Source organism: Odontesthes bonariensis, chromosome 24, assembly GCF_027942865.1.
Source record: "Odontesthes bonariensis isolate fOdoBon6 chromosome 24, fOdoBon6.hap1, whole genome shotgun sequence".
In the NCBI taxonomy this organism is placed as follows: domain Eukaryota; kingdom Metazoa; phylum Chordata; class Actinopteri; order Atheriniformes; family Atherinopsidae; genus Odontesthes; species Odontesthes bonariensis.
Genome location: NC_134529.1, coordinates 29,447,698 through 29,469,161, shown reverse-complemented (window position 1 = coordinate 29,469,161; position 21,464 = coordinate 29,447,698). Strand labels below are relative to the sequence as shown.

Below are 21,464 nucleotides of genomic sequence, written 5' to 3'. Positions count from 1 at the left end.
ACCTTTCAAATAAACTACGGAAAACCTTTCAAATAAACTACTGAAAACCTTTCATATAAACTACTGAAAACCTTTCATATAAACTACTGAATTACCTTCATATAAACTACTGAATTACCTTCATATAAACTACTGAATTACCTTCATATAAACTACTGAAAACCTTTCAAATAAACTACTGAAAACCTTTCATAAAAACTACTGAAAACCTTTCCTATAAACTACTGAAAACCTTTCAAATAAACTACTGAAAACCTTTCAAATAAACTACGGAAAACCTTTCAAATAAACTACTGAAAACCTTTCATATAAACTACTGAAAACCTTTCATATAAACTACTGAATTACCTTCATATAAACTACTGAATTACCTTCATATAAACTACTGAAAACCTTTCAAATAAACTACTGAAAACCTTTCATATAAACTGCTGAATTACTTTCATATAAACTACTGAATTACCTTTCATATAAACTACTGAAAACCTTTCATATAAACTACTGAAAACCTTTCATATAATCTACTGAATTACCTTCATATAAACTACTGAAAACCTTTCATATAAACTACTGAATTACCTTCATATAAACTACTGAAAACCTTTCATATAAACTACTGAATTACCTTCATATAAACTACTGAAAACCTTTCAAATAAACTACGGAAAACCTTTCAAATAAACTACTGAAAACCTTTCAAATAAACTACTGAAAACCTTTCATATAAACTACTGAAAACCTTTCATATAAACTACTGAAAACCTTTCATATAAACTACTGAATTACCTTCATATAAACTACTGAAAACCTTTCATATAAACTACTGAAAACCTTTCATATAAACTACTGAATTACCTTCATATAAACTACTGAATTACCTTCATATAAACTACTGAAAACCTTTCATATAAACTACTGAAAACCTTTCATATAAACTACTGAATTACCTTCATATAAACTACTGAAAACCTTTCATATAAACTACTGAAAACCTTTCATATAAACTACTGAAAACCTTTCATATAAACTACTGAATTACCTTCATATAAACTACTGAAAACCTTTCAAATAAACTACTGAAAACCTTTCATATAAACTGCTGAATTACTTTCATATAAACTACTGAAAACCTTTCATATAAACTACTGAATTACCTTCATATAAACTACTGAAAACCTTTCATATAAACTACTGAATTACCTTCATATAAACTACTGAAAACCTTTCATATAAACTACTGAATTACCTTCATATAAACTACTGAAAACCTTTCATATAAACTACTGAAAACCTTTCATATAAACTACTGAATTACCTTCATATAAACTACTGAATTACCTTCATATAAACTACTGAAAACCTTTCATATAAACTGCTGAATTACTTTCATATAAACTACTGAAAACCTTTCATATAAACTACTGAATTACCTTCATATAAACTACTGAAAACCTTTCATATAAACTACTGAAAACCTTTCATATAAACTACTGAATTACCTTCATATAAACTACTGAAAACCTTTCATATAAACTACTGAAAACCTTTCATATAAACTACTGAATTACCTTCATATAAACTACTGAAAACCTTTCAAATAAACTACTGAAAACCTTTCATATAAACTGCTGAATTACTTTCATATAAACTACTGAAAACCTTTCAAATAAACTACGGAAAACCTTTCAAATAAACTACTGAAAACCTTTCATATAAACTACTGAATTACCTTCATATAAACTACTGAAAACCTTTCATATAAACTACTGAATTACCTTTCATATAAACTACTGAGAACCTTTCATTTAAACTACTGAATTACCTTCATATAAACTACTGAAAACCTTTCATATAAACTACTGAAAACCTTTCATATAAACTACTGAATTACCTTCATATAAACTACTGAAAACCTTTCAAATAAACTACTGAAAACCTTTCATATAAACTGCTGAATTACTTTCATATAAACTACTGAAAACCTTTCAAATAAACTACGGAAAACCTTTCAAATAAACTACTGAAAACCTTTCATATAAACTACTGAATTACCTTCATATAAACTACTGAAAACCTTTCATATAAACTACTGAATTACCTTTCATATAAACTACTGAGAACCTTTCATTTAAACTACTGAATTACCTTCATATAAACTACTGAAAACCTTTCATATAAACTACTGAATTACCTTCATATAAACTACTGAAAACCTTTCATATAAACTACTGAAAACCTTTCATATAAACTACTGAAAACCTTTCATATAAACTACTGAATTACCTTCATATAAACTACTGAAAACTTTTCATATAAACTACTGAATTACCTTCATATAAACTACTGAAAACCTTTCATATAAACTACTGAAAACCTTTCATATAAACTACTGAAAACCTTTCATATAAACTACTGAATTACCTTCATATAAACTACTGAAAACCTTTCATATAAACTACTGAAAACCTTTCCTATAAACTACTGAAAACCTTTCATATAAACTACTGAATTACCTTCATATAAACTACAGAAAACCTTTCAAATAAACTACTGAAAACCTTTCATATAAACTACTGAAAACCTTTCATATAAACTACTGAATTACCTTCATATAAACTACTGAAAACCTTTCATATAAACTACTGAAAACCTTTCCTATAAACTACTGAAAACCTTTCATATAAACTACTGAATTACCTTCATATAAACTACAGAAAACCTTTCAAATAAACTACTGAAAACCTTTCATATAAACTGCTGAATTACTTTCATATTAACTACTGAAAACCTTTCATATAAACTACTGAAAACCTTTCATATAAGCTACTGAATTACCTTCATATAAACTACTGAAAACCTTTCATATAAACTACTGAGAACCTTTCATATAAACTACTGAATTACCTTCATATAAACTACTGAAAACCTTTCATATAAACTACGGAAAACCTTTCATATAAACTACTGAAAACCTTTCAAATAAACTACGGAAAACCTTTCAAATAAACTACTGAAAACCTTTCATATAATCTACTGAAAACCTTTCAAATAAACTACTGAAAACCTTTCATATAATCTACTGAAAACCTTTCATATAAACTACTGAAAACCTTTCAAATAAACTACTGAAAACCTTTCATATAAACTACTGAAAACCTTTCATATAATGAAAACCTTTCAGTAGTGCATATGAATATGAGAGATTTTCACATGTGTGTATGCAGGCTAATTCTGAATAATGTCTGGTGGTTCCCCATAAGAATTTCTGATTATAAATCTGCTATTGTTGTTGGAAAATGTATGACATGGCTGTGCAGTTATTGATAGGTAGCTACAAAGAGCGTTGGCTCTCCATGGACGTGGCAAATTTTCAGCACTAGTTTTGACAGTTACGTGGATTTATTAAAGCTGCCGTCTGCAACTTTTTTCTAGTCATATTAGCTTGAACTGTCATGGGATTCTGGAAGTAGAATATTAAATAGGCTGTTTAGGAAAAATCCCGAATTCTGTAGCTCCCTCTAAAGCCTGTAATCGTGCTCGCAAAAATCGAGCGCTCCCGGCTGTTTTTAACCAATCAAGTTAGGTTTATTATTTATCTATTATCTGAGCAGAACAGTCACCAACCACGTCTTCCATGCTGAGCGTGAGTCTGCCCCCAGCTTGTGTGCGCGCACACTGGTGTGAACTTACGTGCACAACCTCGTCCACAGAGGGGGAGGGACCTGAAAGTTGTATCAGTTCGAATTTTCCGACTTTAGACTCGGAATTTTGAAAATCTGCCGACGGCAGCTTTAATATGTTGCCATTTTGAAAAGATGGAACAAACTTAAGTATTTAGTAGGAAATAATAAACATCTTTACCTGACACATCTCCAGATCTTTACTGAGAGGCTTTCCATTCATCTGTGCTGCTTTCAGGATCACTTCCCATGCTTCCTCTCTCCTGTCATTGGCCATTAACCAGCGAGCTGATTTTGGCAAAACCCTAAAAATTAGGGGAATGAGGGCAAATTGCTTAGGGGACAATCTTAAAAACAAATGCCCATTCCTTAATCTTGTGTGCTTTAGGTTTAAAGTTACTTTCAGGAAAATGAGTGACCGTTTTTCTGGTCCTGTAGTACAGGCAGAGTGGGGGTGCTGCCAACTCACCAGATGTAGACAATGAAGAGAAAGCCAGGTGCTGATATAGCCAGCTGCAGCTTACGCCAGTCTCTTATGAGGTATGCCACTCCAGCCAGTAAAATGTAGCCAAAGCCAAAGAAGTAGTCTGTGATTATACCGGCCAACATCCGCTGTTTTAATCCTGTCCATTCTGTGCCTGTGTGGGAGGAAAACATCACTACATCAGTGTGTGTACACAATACAGAGTAGTGATGAGCTGCAACACTATCAACCCGAGCAAGTGAGTGTATTACATTAATAATCTCATTGCAGTACAGTGTTCTGATGGTAAAATTTGGTTCTTGGCATTAATGACAAAGAGCTAAGGCATTGGTCTTATCCCCACGACACACAGCATGTGTTGGAATGTTGGAATGTGCAGAGAGTTACAGTATCAGGTTAACAAATGAAGCACAGATTCTAACATTAACAGTTAAAGGACTGTCTTCATTGATATATCAATGTAAACAATTTTTATTCATTTTACCAATGTGTTGTAATGCTGATAGCATCACTTAATATTTCTATTCTTCTCCAGTGTAAAGAGAAGGCATCATCATAGATTGATGTCTAACTATGAAACCATGTACCATGATGCAGTTCTTCATATACCATTAAAATTTCCCTTTCATAAAAATTAACACCAAAATTTGGACCTTTCAAATCATACAAAACATATTCACTTTTCATTTTGTACTAGAAATATGTCAGTGATTTTCATGATGGTAAATGACCAGTTTACATCCTAAGACTGTTATCAGCAGACACACATTTCTTTTTCCGTTTCTGGAATCAGATTGGATGCTTCTATGACCAGTTGTAACTCATGTTATATTTTTATATCTTTTTATTTCTACGCTTAACATGATATTGTCCTGTGATGGACTGGCAACCTGTCCAGGGTGTACCCTGCCTCTCGCCCAGTGACAGTTGGGATACACTCCAGTCTCCCCTCGACCCTGAGTTGGATTAAGCAGGTATATATGGATGGAGGACATAATTGTGTCTCTTGTGTTTTGTCAGTGAGCAACATTGCAGAGCACTGACCTAGGACAAATGCATTCATGATAACACCAGAGATGGACGTTCCAACCATAAAACGAAGGACAGCGTAGACATAGAAATTAGGGGCAAAAGCAGTTGCAACTCCAAAAGTTGCTTGTATTGCCAGGCTAATGAGGATGATGATCCTGCGACCGTATCTGCCAAAAAAAGACACAAGATATTAGAATTTGGTCATTCCATGTCAACTATGCTTGAATAATTGTACATATGCAAAATCTACAGGAAGCAATACACAAAAATAAAGCATATAAGACGTTACATAAATGCTTCAGCAATGGTCTGAAGATAAAAGGACAGTTTGTAACTTACTTATCAGCCAAATGTCCAAACACAACGGCTCCAACAAGCAGACCAAACATGTAGATGGAAGAGCCCAAATTGTTCAGGCTGGCGTTATCACAAACCAGGTCCCACTGAAAGAAGGAACAACAGAAAGTTTTATTATAAGATGTTAGATTTTGTTAAAGCTGCTCTCTGAGTCTGGGGCCATCACTCAAACAGCTGCATGCCGTACTGTTGGGCAAAGGTGGTGATCACTGTTCAGCTTTAATGACTGCTCAGATAACTGGGACATCTGTCTTGCACTAGTACAGTCATCAGAAAATGACTGTACTTTTGAAAAGTGAAAGTTACCCCTTGACTTTCCTTGCAGTACGAGGTCAGACCTATAGTCTCCCTCCCCACCCCGAACATCTTTAAAAGATTATATATTGGATCTCTGACATTCATGGCCCTGAAACGATAAACCTAAGTAAACAGTGCTCCTTTTGGCTTTCCCCATAGCATTATTGTCAAGTCATATATTGGAAAAAAAATCCAAGTTTAAAACTGCAATAGAATTTGCTGAGAACCGTCAGGGTCTTGATGGGATTAACCTGTTTCACGTTCATTAGCTTTCCTCTCAAAAAGCCCCACTACTGATACAACGGACTGCTTCTGCTCTGATCTGTTCAACACTTCTGAATGGTTGATGTAAAAATATTCCGGCAGTTTATAGCTAGATACTGTTAGAACACGGGCTCAGACATCTTTCCATCATGTTCTTGTTGACTTCCAGATCAATTGCAGATCTCTCCCTTGCTGTCAAGTTAATGCAGTCACAGTGTGCGACCTGTTCATTTCCACGTGTGCATTGTCCAATTACATCATTTTAGTCATGTAACTTGTGTTGGAAAATCTATTGCTCCTCCTTAAGAATGTGCTGTGTGTTGTTTTTCTCTCTTACAAACAATGGGTGCCTCATCCTGTGTTTTTCACATGATTTACACATGTTTATCTATAAGTACAGTTTCCTGGTTGCATCATCTGCTTGCGCAGTTGAGGTGGCTAAGTCAGCAAGTAAGAATCTTTTCTGTCCCATTGTAGTGCTCGCAACACTGACGGCATAATTCACTTTCTTATATGTGTTCTGTTATCTGTTATGTTGTTGGTTCATCGTCTTTAATGTTATGATGCATTTAATAGTTGCGGTCTCTTTAAGAGATCCGGTGACGTTTCATGATAACAGCTGTTCTGTTGATGCGCGAGCTGTCAGTTGGAACTGTCAGTTTTTGTCAGTTGGAACTGTCAGTTTTTGTGAGTTGGAACTGTGAGTTTTAGTCAGTTAATAAACGCGACTCACAGAGTCTTAATGTGAGAAGTTTTCGGCTCATCTTTTCGCCTAAAGGCAACTTCCACACCATGCACATTTCCCACCTTTGTGTAATACTCCACCTCTGTATGTATGTGTACTCATGTAAGTTTAGGCTGCGGCTACACGAAAACGTTTTTCACTGTAAACGATACTTTTTCTTATCGTTTCGCTGTCGCGGCCACACGGAGCCGGCGTTACCACTACCCCAAAACGATAGTTTTTGAAAACGGGTTCCAGAGTGGGAAAGTTTGAAAACGGCCTCGTTTCGTTTCCATTGTTACAGCTAAAACGTTTTTGCGTCAGTCAAACGTTGACGCTGTGAGCCAATTTTAACACTTCTCTATTGTCTCACAGTGTGGCGTGACACAGTGGCATGTGTACTGCATCGTTTCCATCCGTTTTCGTCTGGACCTGAGTCTTTACAGCAGCGCGTTGCCGTGTGGTCGCAAGAATTTTCGTACCCGTTTTCAAAAAAAACCTCGTTTCGTTTTCGTGTAGCCGTAGAGACAACTGTTGTTACTCTGTTAATCTCCTTCATGAAGCATAATAAATCTGGGAAACCTTGGTACAGACTCACTGCGCTCTGTTAACAGAAGCCCCTTTCACACTGCCGAATAACCCGTGTTTAATCCACGAATTTAGCGTGTCCGCTGTTGCGTTCACACTGCCGACCCGGGCTGCCGTGTCAACTCGACTCGCCTTTCGACCCACGTCGGACCCTAGTCTTTTTGCCGAGCCGAGTTTGATGTGAACGCAATCGACGCGGGTCGGACGTGGGCGTGGCGTGAGGAGTTTAAAAGACAGAATGGACAGCTGATTCAGAACAACAGCGACAGGTGAGGACAAGTTTTACTCTGTTTTAGCCTACATCAAGTTGGAGACATTTTTTAATATGGCCAACTGGGGAGACAAGGAGGTCCGCGAGCTCCTCAGCCTCCGAGCAGAGGACGTTATTTACCGCCACATTTCGGGGACGGTGAAAGATGGACCTCTGCTGGAAGGGCTGGCGAGAAAGATGGGAGAGCGCGGTTTCCCACGCAGCAAGACGCACCGTAAAGTAACATCTCCATGAACTGTATTGCAAAAATGAGTTCTCAAGGTGTCCCGCCATCGTTTGTTTGAAAAATTTGATGCAGACAGGTGTATTTAACCCAACCTCCGATGCATGGCTTGTGCCTACGTCATTGTACACGCCCAGCATTTTATGTTTTTCGTGTGACGCTCTGCCACTAGGCAACGCCCCCTGAACTCGGCTTCAGGCGACACGGGTCACCAACACGCCAAGCGTTCACATTGCTCGACGCGGGTCGAAGGTGCAATTTGGACCCGCTAAGATAGCGGGTCGCAGTGTGAAAGGGGCTAGAAATTTCCACCACAAACTTGGATTCCATGAGCGGTTGTCTGGAACGGGCGATTGGTGACTGAGATCCTGGAGGATTCTCTCCAGCCTCCAACCTCTCCAACCTAAGAGTAGCACTGTCATCAATGATCAGCACACTCACCTCTGCTTATATAATAGCTGATGAACCTAAAGAAGTTATCATTTCAAAAGGCATGTTGCCCACCTGACCTCCAGGTGGGCAACATGCCTCCTTGCATTATGTTCCATGTGTTCTCACCATTATAGTCTGTTATAGTACTTAGAATATTGCTATAGGACTTTTAAGTGTATTGTGTTACCTTTTCTTTGTTTGTTATGAAAGAGTGTGCTTCAATGGACACACTTGGAATTATCGTTACCTTTCAGGATGCCATAATAATAATAATAATAGACCAGTTTTATATAGCGCTAATACTCAACGAAGTTGTATAGAACATACGGGCTCCGGGGGAAAAGTAAATAACTTGTGATTTTAACCAACCGAAGTTTCTCCCTCTAAAAATTTGAGTTTTGGAGGGAAATTAATGTGTATAAATCGTCAGCAATGGAAAATTATTTCGTATTTCACCATGGCTGTGGATCTGCGAGCGAGGAGAGCTGCTGAGCCGACACAGGAGATCACATGATCTACAGTCATTGGATAACGCACTCCGTCTGCCGTGGCAAATTTGCATAAACTTCGAGCGAGCCCAACTTTTTGACGTGCCGCAAGTCCCCCGCTCGCCGTGCCGGAATCCCAGCATGCTTTGCGAGCACGGCGACAACGATCGGCCGGATTTCATTGAAAATGAATTGAATGCGTTGGATACGGCTTGACGTGCCGGAATAGTGGACGCCTAGCGTCACAGCAGGCCGCTCTGCAGGCTGAATGATGGCTGAAGGAGGCGAGCCCCCCGAACTTTTCCCCCTGTCTGATTTTTTTGTTGCCGCGTAGTCGTGCACCAGTCAAAATTTGCGCAGAGAACGACAAACAGGATGGACCGATTGGAATCCTGACTCAGTGAAGAAGTGCAGTACAGGCACCTGTAACACACTGCACTGAAACAACACAGTGACCACGTCCACTCCCAGAACTCGTTGACGGAGATTGGCAGAACTTTAGGGAATTTGCTGTTGTTTCATTCACTGGTGTTCACTGGAAGTGACTTTGAGTATTATGAAAAGCGCTATATAAAACCGATCTATTATTATCATTGCATCCTGAAAGGCAACGATAATTCCCAAGTGTGCTTTGGCACATTCCCTCCCCAAGGGAACCGGTCCTGTGTACTAGGTACCTCAAGCAGAAAGGTTACAAAAATGGTAACGGGTACCATGGGACCAGTACGCTTTCATGGTAGTGGAAACACTGAAATAAGCGAACCGTTCTGAACCGACCCGTACCGGACTGCACAGTGGAAACGGGGCTTTAGTGATGCCTGTACAGATGCACTTCCTCACTGAAACCAGGCCTGAAACGTCATTTTGACGTCACGGGCCGCCACCGCCGTGAGCGATGCGTCAACTATAACTCCAGCTTACGTGCCGCACCACCTTTCATGGCGCGCGCCAGGTGGAAATACGTCATTTAGACATTACGCGCCGTGGCAACCAAAAAACAAGCTTAAAGGGGAAGTTAACTTTTTTTTTTAAACCTGCACCTTATTTCTGGCATAAAATATGTTCCTCTACTCACCGATAACAGTTTGGTGAAAGTCGGCATCATTCGGACGATATTTAGATGACTGGAGATCGGCGTATATCCATATAACGGGAGAGAACAGGGCAATACAGCCTCTAAATAAGGCATTATCTGTCTTTATTTCACCAATACTGTGGCGGCGCGCACCGTTCTAATTATTTGGAGAATGAGCAGTATGTTGATAAAAGCGATGCATTTCCTCAGCTGATTCTTACTGTTGCTGGCCAGCCCGTTTCTTTCTTAGTCGACTCCGGAGCAGCGAGGTCTGTCATCTGCGTTTCCTGCTAACAAGCTGAAAATGCATGGAAACCACATCTGTTCTGTGGATGCATCAGGCAGGTAGTGAAGGAAAAGTTAACCATTCCTCTCCGTTGTGTTACCTCGCATGGACAATCAGTGAAGCATGCTGTTCAACTTTCTGAATTGTGTCTGATCAGTCTGCTGATCGGATAATCGGATTGTCTTAGATTGTCTAACCTCAGCATCAGAAGGCCTGAATGTCACCGACCTCCACCAGGATGCATTTGGTGTTCAGTTTGAAGCTCAGAAATCCTTATGTGTATCAATGGAAAACTCAGCACACACATTTGCAACATTGTTTCTCCAGTAGACGCCGGTTTTAAGTCACCTTTAGATTTACGTTGCACTGCTTCTGTGTCTAACGGGCCTGACAAACCTGATGAAGAAAACTGGTTTTGAGTACAAAAAGAACCTATTGTGACCACTGATCTGTTCTGGAACACATGTCTGCTTTGTTGCTAACTCTTACACCGGCCCAGGACAAACTTTACATTCTCTGAACCTTGTGTTTCACTCTCAAAACACGACAAGACAAATGGCAAGACTTTGTGAAACAGTGTGAAAACACGTGTGACTGGACACCTATTCCAGACAAGCACACTTTGTATTCAGCCTTTAACAGATCTCATGAGTCTCTCCTCCACACCACACCAACAGACAGACAGATACATTCACACACTTCTCATTTCCTTTCAGCAGCAGCTGCAGCAGCATCCCTGCTCTGCAGGAATTGCCATCACAACTTTGGGCCCCACACAGATATGATGTTGGGCTGATAAAGAATTGTGAACCTGTAGTGATGACACAGAAATCTGATTACAGACCTTGTCAGCCTCAGTATCCATGGAAACCTGAGACCATTACTGGTATTGTCCTTGTGTTTGAATCTTTGCTGAAAACTGGTGTGATTGTTCCATGTCCAAACTCCCCTGTGGGGACCCGCTCTGCCCTGTGAAACAGATTAAGGAGGCGGGACGAGCCACAGACCTGCAGGCTGTGACTGCTGCAGCGCAGCCTCGTGCTCCTGATGTTCAACCCGTGCACTATTCTTTCTCAGGCTCCTCCCACAACAAAGTTCTATTCAGTGATTGATTTAGCTAATGCTTTTTTCAGTGTCCCTGTGCATCCAGACAGCCATCACTGCTCTGCTTTCCCCTTTGATGGAAGCCTGCTCTGTGTCAGGGCTGCTGTGAAAGCCCCACAGTTTTCAGTGCTGCTTTAAAATCTCTCACACTCACTGCTCTTTTACAACATGTTGATGATCTGATTTTCTGCAGTCCCACAGCTGAACAATGTGAAAAGGACACGGTAGAACTTTTAAAACATCTTTGTGCTCATGGAAATAAAGCTCGCCGATCAAAGCTTCAGTTTGTCCAACAGCAGCTTACATTATTGGGTCATGTAAAAGCCATTCAGCGTTTACCAAAACCTCAAACTAAGAAACAGCTGATGCCCTTCTGGGGCATGTGCTCCTATTGTAGGCAGTTTATTCCAAACTATGCCTCTTCAGAAGCCCCTCTTAGTGCTGTGACTCATGGGAAAGGTCTTCCTCCATCATCTCAGTGGACAGCGGAGGCAGAACAAGCTTTCACAGCCCCACTTTGGGTCTGCCTGATCCCACCAGACCTTTCACACAAACAGCAGATGAAACAGATGGTTTTTGGACTTCTGTTGATCTTCAGGATCGTGGAGGGAAACTTGGACCTGGCTTCCTTCTCCTGCCAGCTGGATCCTGTTGCTGCAGGACTCCCACGCTGTCTCACAGAAGGCTGTTTTGGCCTCTCGGGATATTGTTGGTTATTCTGATCTTACTCTTCTAGTTCCACATGCCGTGGCTCTCATTCTTCTTGAACAGAAGACTTCTAATCTCTCTACAGTCGAATGGCTCAGATATAATACTGTTGCTTGACCTTCCAAACATTTCTGTTCATAGATGAACAGTTCTGAACCCAGCCACTCTGCTTCCTACTCCTGAAGCAGCAGTGTTCTCCACCTCCAGACCTTAGAGAAACATTTTATTTTTCCCTGCAAGGGGGGAAAGTAAGGTTGGTTCTGCTGTATGTACTGCATATGATATTCTTGAATCTGCTCCACGACCATCTCACTTCTCTGCAGGCAGCCGAGCTTGTTGCACTTACTGCTGCATGCAGAGGGGCTGCTGGTAAGTCTATTACCATCTACACAGACTCTTGTTGTGCTTTTGGAGTTGTGCATGATTTTGGAGCCTTATGGAAACATAGGAAGTTCTTGAAATCTGATGGAAAACCTGTCCTCCACCATGATAAAGTTTCTGCTCTTTTGGAGGCTGTTCTCCTCCAAAAATCTATTGCTGTTTGTAAGTGTCAATCTCATACTGTCTCATACTGATCTCCTAATCTCAGACTTTGTTTCTACAGGAAATGATTGAGCAGATGCGGCTGCTAAGCAGACAAGCTCTGCCTCTCAGAACATGTCTCACTTCTCCACTTCTTCTCTACTACTGACATCTCTGCCAGATACTTTGTCCTCTGTGGAGAGCTTTGCAACACAGGAGGAAAAGAACCCGTGGAAGTCCAATGGAGCAGTTTTCTCTGAAAATAGAAAACAATAGAAAAGAAAAATCACAAGCCCTGTTTGCCCAAGCAATTTCCCCTCATTATGCTAAGTTAACACATGGGTTAGACAATGTGTCAGAAGGAGGGATGTTAGATGCTCTGACAAAACTCTGGTTTACAAAAGGATTTTCATCCTATGCATGATCTGTGCCACTAACAGTGCAGGAAAAGGGACCTTCCCAGGCAGCTCACCCACCACCCACTCGCCCATTTGACCACCTCATGATGGATTTCATTGAACTCACAGCTGCAAAGCGTAAGAAGTACTGTTTGGTCATGGTGGACTTGTGGTCCAAATGGGAAGCATTTCCAGCAAAACACGCAAACAGCTATGCTGTAACAAACATCCTAGATCCCAGGTAAGATAAGTTCTGATCAAGGTTTTACATTTTGTGGAAACAGCCTCTGATGAAGTGGGAGCCTTCCTGGGAATTGTGAGGAAATGGGTTTGAATTGGATAGATGCACTTCCAGTAGTGCTAACCTACATGAGAATGAGGCAAAGAAACAGAGTGAAAATGAGTCCATATGAGATCTTGTTTGGACGTTCTCCTGGACTGGGAATGGATCCAGGAAACAGACCACTTCCATCCACATCACTCTGTGATGATGACATGTTACATTATTGGAAACAATTGTTTGCAGTGTTGTCACAAATCTCTCAACAGGTAAAAGCTGCCCTTCCTGATCCAGCTGAGGGACCCCATCACAACCTCGAGACTGGGTGATTGTCCCAGAATTCCGAAGGAAGCACTGGACATCCAAAAGGTGGCCGGGACTATTCCAAGTGCTGCTAACCACTCACACAGCTGTTAAGGTCGCAGAGCGAGCCTCCTGGATTCACGCCAGCCGCTGTAAAAAGGTCCCAGATCCTTTTGACAACCCTTCCTTATGTGTCCATCAGCACCAGGGAGGAGACGCACAAGAAATTGAAATGGCTGATTAATGGTCTCTTTGCCTCACCGCTCATCAATATACAAAGACGTAAAGCGGTGAGAGAGACACACTCACACGCATACACGGAAGACCTCTGCACATTGCACATAACTTGTTTCAGGTGAGGACTGCGATGGAACGTTCCCAAAAAGACTAGAAAACGAAAACAATGGTGTTCGGTTTTTGGATTTGTATATCTTTGATTATGTTTGCAGTTTTGATTCTTGCTCTAACTTTGGTGGAGATAGCAAGCTTATATTTACTCACAAGCGTTCCTTACCGTCGAAGGGGCCTACAGATGTTTCACCATAACCCTGGATCTCACGTAATGTTTGGTATCAATTGGCGAATTACATCTGTGTCCAAGACAGCGACAATGGCGATGAGCCAGGGAAGTTCAAAGGTAGCGTTCTCTAACTGGAAATACCGGCGCTAACCCAACCCCAAGCCCAAATGCAGCTAGCGTGAGCCCCAGCGAAGGAGACGGAGCCACTCGAAAACAAACAACACTCGATTTTTCGGGTCAGAATTTATTTATTCATTTATTTATATGCATCATATGGCAGGCTGCAATCTACTGAGTTCAAATAAATACCGAATGTTCTAAATTACTGTATTAAGTGTTTTTATATCTTCTATATAGGGAGTATAGGGAAATATTTACTGAGTCTGGTCCATTTTTTCTTTTATTTTTCCTTTAGCACAAGTTTCTTGTGTTTACCTTGAATGAATTCAATCAGTTAATATAAACATAATTGATGTTAAAGATGTTATAGAACATAACAGCGTTATAGAACACAAAAAATAATGCCACAGTTACTTTGCTGAGTAACTAATTACTTTTACATTGTGGTAACTGAGTTACTAACTCAATTACTTTTTGGGAGCAGTAACTAGTAACTATAACTAATTACTTTTTGAAAGTAACTTGACCAACACTGCTGGTGACTGTGGAGTACAGGGAACTCATTGTCATGTTCAAGAAACCAGTTTGAGACGATATGAGCTCTGTGGCATGGCGCATTATCCTGCTGGAAGTAGCCATCAGAAGATTGTGGTCGATGGACATGGTCAGCAACAATACTCAGGTAGGCTGCGGCATTTAAACGATGCTCAATTGGTACTAAGGGGCCCAAAGTGTGCCAAGAACATATCCCCCACACCATTACACCACCACCAGCAGCCTGAACCGTTGATACAAGGCAGGATGGATCCATGCTTTCATGTGGTTTACGCCAAATTCTGACCCGACCATCTGACTGTTGCAGCTGAAGTCGAGACTCGTCAGACCAGGCAACGTTTGTCCAATCTTCTATTGTCCAGTTCTGGTGAGCCTGTGTGAATTGTAGTCTCAGTTTCCTGTTGTTAGCTGACAGGAGTGGCACCTGGTGTGGTCTCCTGCTGCTGCAGCCCATCTTCTTCAAGGTTCCACGTGTTGTGCGTTCAGAGATGGTATGCTGCATTCCTTGGTTGGAACGAGGCCTTATTTGAGTTGCTGTTGCCTTCCTATCATCTGGAACCAGTCTGCCCATTCTCCTCTGACTTCTCACATCAACAAGGCATTTTCATCCACACAACTGCCGCTCACTGGATATTTTCTCTTTTTCTGACCCTTCTCTGTAAACCCTAGAGATGGTTGTGGGTGAAAATCCCAGCAGATCAGCAGTTTCTGACATACTCAGACCAGCCCGTCTGGCACCAATAACCATGCTACGTTCAAAGTCACTTAAAGCTGCAGTCGGCAGGTTTTCAAAATTGCGAGTCTAAAGTCGGAAAATTCGAACTGATACAACTTTCAGGTCCCTCCCCCAACCTCTAACAAGCTCCGAATCGCCCCCCAAACCCCTCCCCCTCTGTGGACGAGGTTGTGCACGTGAGTTCACACCAGTGTGAGCGCACACAAGCTGGGGCAGACTCACGCTCAGCAGCGTGTGCACAAGCTGTGATTGACAGGTAGGATTCCTCCACCCTAACTTAATTGGTTAAAAACAGCCGGGAGCGCTCGATTTTTGCAAGCACGATTACAGGCTTCAGAGGGAGCTACAGATTTTGTTATTTTTCCTAAACAGCCTATTTAATATTCTACTTCCAGAATCCCATGACAGTTCAAGCTAATATGACTAAAAAAAAGTTGCCGACCGCAGCTTTAAATCCCATTTTCTCCCCATTCTGATGCTCGCTTTGAACTTCAGCAAGTTGTCTTGACCACCTCTACACGCCTAAATGGATTGAGCCATCTGATTGGCTGATTAGCTGTTTGTGTTAACAAGTAATTGAACAGGTGTACCTGATAAAGTGGCTGGTGAGTGTAGCTTGCTATGAATCCAAACCTGAATCTAAGAATGAATTCAAACGCACCTTAGGCAGTGTTTCCTTGACATGTGTAATACTACTGTCCCTATCAGGTGGGGAGCAAATAGTACACAGCCTCTCCAAATTTTATTTTTACTTATTGCCCATACGATTCTTCCTCCATGTCTTGTCGGATTTTTAATGGCACTTTGCATTCTACACGCCCAATCCCAGATATGTATTGGATGTGTGGAGGGCACGGCAGACTGTACTCTAGCCTGCCAGGAAACTGGACGGGCAGGTGTGCTCACATCATGTCAGTATATGATGTTCATATAGCGACTGACCCTTTCACTACTACCTCTCACTCAAGCGTTCTTTAAAACCTCCTTTTGGCAGCTTTGACTCTCTGGATTCATAGTATCGGCATCCCCAGGGGGGTCCCAGATGAGTAAGCTAGAAACCAGATAGCCGCAGGCTTTGAATCAATTTTCTTCTGGCCTACGATTAATAAAAATGTGGGCTGGATCAATTATCTTTATTACAACCAGCAGAGATGTATTAATTATACTTATGATGCAATTGAAGGTTTGGCTGCACAATTAGCACCAACATCTCTTCTGACATGGCAGAATAGGCTAGCCTGGACATGTTACTGGATACTGATACTGCATCAGATGGTTCTATAACCAGAGCCTTGGAAGGCCTCCGTTCTCCCAGTGAAGAGTTAGCAGAAAACTCAGGTGTGGATACTTCCCTTACAGTTTGGTTTGATTCAATGTTCGGTGAATAGAAAGCCTTGATTCTTTCACTTATTGCAGGCATCCTTATCGGGTTAAGCATACTAGCACTGTGCAGCTGCTGCATTATACCTTGTATCAGAGGTCTTATTATGCGCACAATAGATAAGTCTTCAAGTCTTCTTCTAGATTCAAATCTCTTGCAGGTTTCTGATGTGTTTGAAGAGTCTTATGAAAATGATGATTAATTGCTTTCTTATTACTTGCTTATTGTCTCAATTAATGATGACGTGTTTTAAATCTTTTTGAATGAACACATTTGATGTTTCCCAGGGACATTTTATTTACTTATTTGTCAACTACATTTGTATTCTCTGTTTTGAGAGATGAATATTAACATATGTAATGTTGTTTTTCTCCCTGTTTTTCTATAAGTGCAGTTCTCTGGTTGCATCGGCTGCTTGCGCAGCTGAGGTGGCTAAGTCAGCAAGTAAGAATCTTATTTGTCCCATGCACATTTCCCACCTTTGTGTAACACTCCACCTCTGTATGTATGTGTACTCATGTAAGTTTAGACAACTGTTGTTACTCTGTTACTCTCCTTTATGAAGCATAATAAACCTGGAAACGTTGGTGCAGACTGCGCTCTGTTAACAGAAATTTCCACCACAAACTGCATTTGGTTCTCTCACCTCATGCTCACGTGTTACAAACATACCCTGCGAGGGCATGTAAGGAGGCTCAGAAGATGCCTGCACTGCATGTGTCCATCTTTCAACCCTCATCGCATTCAGCCCTGTCTCAAATATCAATAGGGCTCACTGTAATAAACTACTAAGCCTTTCCACATTCTGCAGCTGCATGAGGTCATTATGTTGAACACATCAAGAGAAATTGTGAATATTCAGTAAACTCTAAACTTGACTTGAAAGTGTCAGAGAGGTTACTAGTTTTCACTCACCTCAGTTACTATGGTGCTTTGGAATGTCTCTGTGCTGTACTTCCAGCCCCCCTGGCAGCTCATAGTTGGACTTCCATCTCCAAGAGCTACAGCACCACTGTGGTTTAGGTTGATGGTGCAGGACAGTTCAGAATGGTCTTCAGGGGAGGTCAGAAGGCTGAAGTTCAAAGAGGCTGGAGCGCCTACCGAGGACCATGCCGATCGGCATAAATGAGGAGGAACAGCCCCGGTGAACACGGAGACCAGCATATGGAATGCCAAAAAGATCTGAGGTACACAGATCCACACATACAAGATCTTCTGGAACTTCCCAAAGCCTCCAATAACACTGAGAATTTCATCAAAATTCATTTCTCTGGATGCACACTTAGAATGTGCCTTTTTGTAACTGATCTGTTCTAATTCCGCTGGTCCCAAAGTGCTTTTAAAATGAAACTGCCTTCAGTGCTAAGCAGATAAAGACAGATAAAAAATAGAGAGCTCAGCTGCAGTCAAATGTTGGTTACAAAAGGCTGGAATTATTTTCTGTGGCAGGCAGATGATTAACAAGAAGAGAAAGTTTCCTCATTCGGAAGCAGTCACACCTGTGTTGTGCTCCTCTCTGACAGCGACCTGTAGCTATTTGTAGTGAAGAGTGAGGCTGTCTGAGTGTGATCTAACCTTGGAGTGATGGGAGTGGACTTAAAGCAAGAGGGAGGCGTTTATTGGCTGTGGGAGGAGTCATTGTGTGATGGTCGGCTTGCTCTTCTTTTATCTCTCCACCCCTACTTACAAAGTTTCATAAGATTAAATTAGGTAACCTTTTTTGACTTTAAACCAAGAGTTTGTGGCAGTCTCACTGACACAGGCATGCCTGATTCAGTGGAAATTTATGGGCAAGCGAAGGAAAGGGAGAGCAAAACCACCTTCACATTGACAACAACTTCTCATATTTGCATAGTTCTTGGAAAATGCACAGGCTTCAAACTACTATTGTATATTTCTTCAGGACTTCAGTTGTCAAACTTGTTCTGTTGATCCAAACTGAAAGACAAGCAAATTACAGATAGATTATTCAGTTATTTTGCTGCTCCTGAATGCCATGTGGGTGGAGTGAGAGTCGAGCCGGTGACATAAAAGGAGCAGCCAGTAAACAGGGAGAGATCTAAGCTGCTTTCACAACTATGCACCTCATTAACTGCCATTTTCTTACCTTATAAGATTGTTCTTAGACTGAACTCAGGAGGGATTATCTCTCTGGACAATCCTTGTGGATACTATATGGACAGTGCTATCAAAACCATTCACAAAAATGGAACAGAGCCCCTGGGGGTAATCTGAGAAGCCTCCATTCTTTGATCCAGCATGGTGTTCTGGTGTTAAGTCGCTATATTGTTAACTTAATTCTTGGATCCTATTCAAAGAGTGCAAATTAGTGGTGCATAAGACACCGCAGGAAAGAATGGTAGCTGAAAATATGAATAAACTCAGGCAGGGAAAGAATATTACAATTTTCTATTTAATCCAAAACAGGAAATACAGGACAGGGCTCTTTATACTGTGAATACAGTGTTAACACACTGTATTACGTCAGTCCCATTTTGAAAAAAAACTATGAACCTTACTTTTTTCATAGCAAAACAGAAATGATGGGTTTGTAATAACTTTTCAAAAGCTATAAAAGACATCTGCTAGTCCCATACAGTCATCACCAAATATCACGTGTCACATATTTCACACCATCTGTGAAACCTGCACTGCTTCTCTTTGTGCTCTATATATTCGAGCACCATCTTGTGGTTACTTCAGCCTAATCAATCCAGTTAAAACAAAAAAAAAAGCAAACAAAAAATCCTGTTTAGAAGAAAGTTGGATTTAGTGCTTTCTCATGGTACTTCAGTTCCCAGTCCATTGAAAGTGAAGATTAATACAGTCGCTTACCTTAACAAAAAGGTTTGAATACTTTGCAGTTGCTCACTGAGCAAGTGCAAAAATCCAAGCAAAATCAACAAAGGAAATTGTTAGAAAATCTGAAGAGACTAGAATGTTTGCATCTCTTATTTGCAAAAAAGGCAGGTGTCTTAAGATACTTTAACCCTTTTCATGATGTGGATCCACCTTCATGACTTTTCTTTGAATTCCAAGAAGAAGAATTTTCTGGATCTCTGTCCACGGCCAAACCATAGCCTGGCCAAAAATCCTTTGACAGTCGTGGATGGAAACCTCTTGCAGCTTGTTTTATGTTCCTTTAAGTTAGATTTGTGCTTTAGTGTCAGACTGACACTCAACCTACAGCGTAGCCGTGCACTCTAAACCATAACCGGAAGCTCTGCTGATAACAAAGTATTTTGAGGTCTAAACTGTAAAGTCATGCAGATACACAATGCATAAAGTTGTTCAGAAATGTTCAGACATAGCTCAAAAGTAGGTGAAAACGTTTAGAATGCTCTGTGAAGGAGATATCAGTTGTAGTCTTAAAAAAGCGTAACCTCAGCGTACAAAACCTGGAGAGTTGAGGACAAAGTATTATGAACTGATGAAACAAATATGAACCTATGAAAATGTTGTATTGAAAAGGCACCATGATATTAAACAGAAAGCCAGAGATTCAGTCGTGTTTCTCAGGATGTCCTGACTGGCAGCAGGATGGTAGTCGAGCAGATGATGGATAAGGTACACGGTACATGGGTGCTGTAGGGACAAACAGGAGTAAATAATTCCTCAGCATGGCACAAATTATGAGCTCAAGTGTCACCTGATAACTTGAAGGAGGTTTGTTTGGGGGATAGAGAGGCACCGATACAAAATTAAATTTAGGAGCAACGTATATCATAGGATTACTTTTGAAAGCAATAAAAACAAGGACCTTTACATATAAGAATGGGTACCTGGTGAGAATGTCCCTTTTGATGTTTATGTATGTCAGATATGTGTCCTCCAACTCTCCATTAAATTGTTGCTTGGAGATCTGTCCTTTGCACAGAACGTTATGGGGAGGTGACAAATGGTTAAAAGCAATGGATGGATAACAAGGGCAAAAGTCTCATGGGTCAGAAGAGGGTCAAGGAAACGGGGGGCTTTTTTCAAGTAGACTGACCAGGAATAGAGGCCAAAGAATTCTAATCGAATCCAGCCACACTTCACACTTCACACAGAACTCCACACAAAAAGATTTGAACCAGGAACCTTCTTGCTGCGAGCTGAAATAACATCATGGTTGTGTTCATCAGAGCTACCCGGCCTGAAAGCCTTGCTGCTAATGAATGATCTTAAAATTGTCAGGTTTTCTTTTTGTAAAATGAATAAACAAGTAGATCAAACAAAAATATTGAAAAAAAGAAAGGTTTCTGTGTTAACATGTTCACTGAGGTTTCATTTAGCCTGTGGTGTGTGGCCTTTGGTGCTGCTGCAGCTCAAAATGGCAGCATGTGGGAAGCCATTATTCACTTTCATTCATGAGGGTCCAGCCTAACCTTTGCTAAAGAACATAACAAAAAAACAGAAGCACCTTTTGCTAGCATTTGAAGAGTTCCACTTTGAGCCTGCCCACAGGAACCTTAACTCAGAAACCTTTCTATGCAAGAAAATGCTATTTGATCATATATAACGGTTGATAATGTCCTCATTAGAGTTAATTCAACGACAACATCCAGAATTTTACAAAGCAGCCTTTTTCATTTCTGTTTTCTAAAACAGTTCTTCTTTAAAATGAAGAAGAAAAAAAGAAAATTCAAAATGAAAC

At 40.7% G+C, this 21,464-nt stretch overlaps 2 protein-coding genes across 3 annotated transcripts in view; one reads left to right on the top strand and one right to left on the bottom strand.

Moving 5' to 3' along the window:
• Positions 1–18,398, bottom strand: part of LOC142374786 (solute carrier family 22 member 6) — a 42,205-nt gene extending 23,807 nt beyond the window's left edge. Inside the window, exons 1-5 of the mRNA XM_075458606.1 lie at positions 17,744–18,398; positions 5,536–5,639; positions 5,209–5,363; positions 4,150–4,318; positions 3,862–3,985 (exon numbers count right to left, since the gene is read on the bottom strand). Coding sequence (XP_075314721.1) covers positions 3,862–3,985; positions 4,150–4,318; positions 5,209–5,363; positions 5,536–5,639; positions 17,744–18,094 — 903 coding nt within the window. The 5' untranslated portion in view covers positions 18,095–18,398. The remainder of the gene's footprint in view (positions 1–3,861; positions 3,986–4,149; positions 4,319–5,208; positions 5,364–5,535; positions 5,640–17,743) is intronic.
• Positions 1–21,464, top strand: part of ccn6 (cellular communication network factor 6) — a 95,418-nt gene that overhangs the window by 43,165 nt on the left and 30,789 nt on the right. For both annotated transcript variants that reach the window (XM_075458609.1, XM_075458608.1), the window contains 2 exons: positions 17,223–17,272; positions 17,790–18,015. In XM_075458609.1, the coding sequence (XP_075314724.1) occupies positions 17,998–18,015 (18 nt within the window). In that variant the 5' untranslated portion in view covers positions 17,223–17,272; positions 17,790–17,997. The remainder of the gene's footprint in view (positions 1–17,222; positions 17,273–17,789; positions 18,016–21,464) is intronic.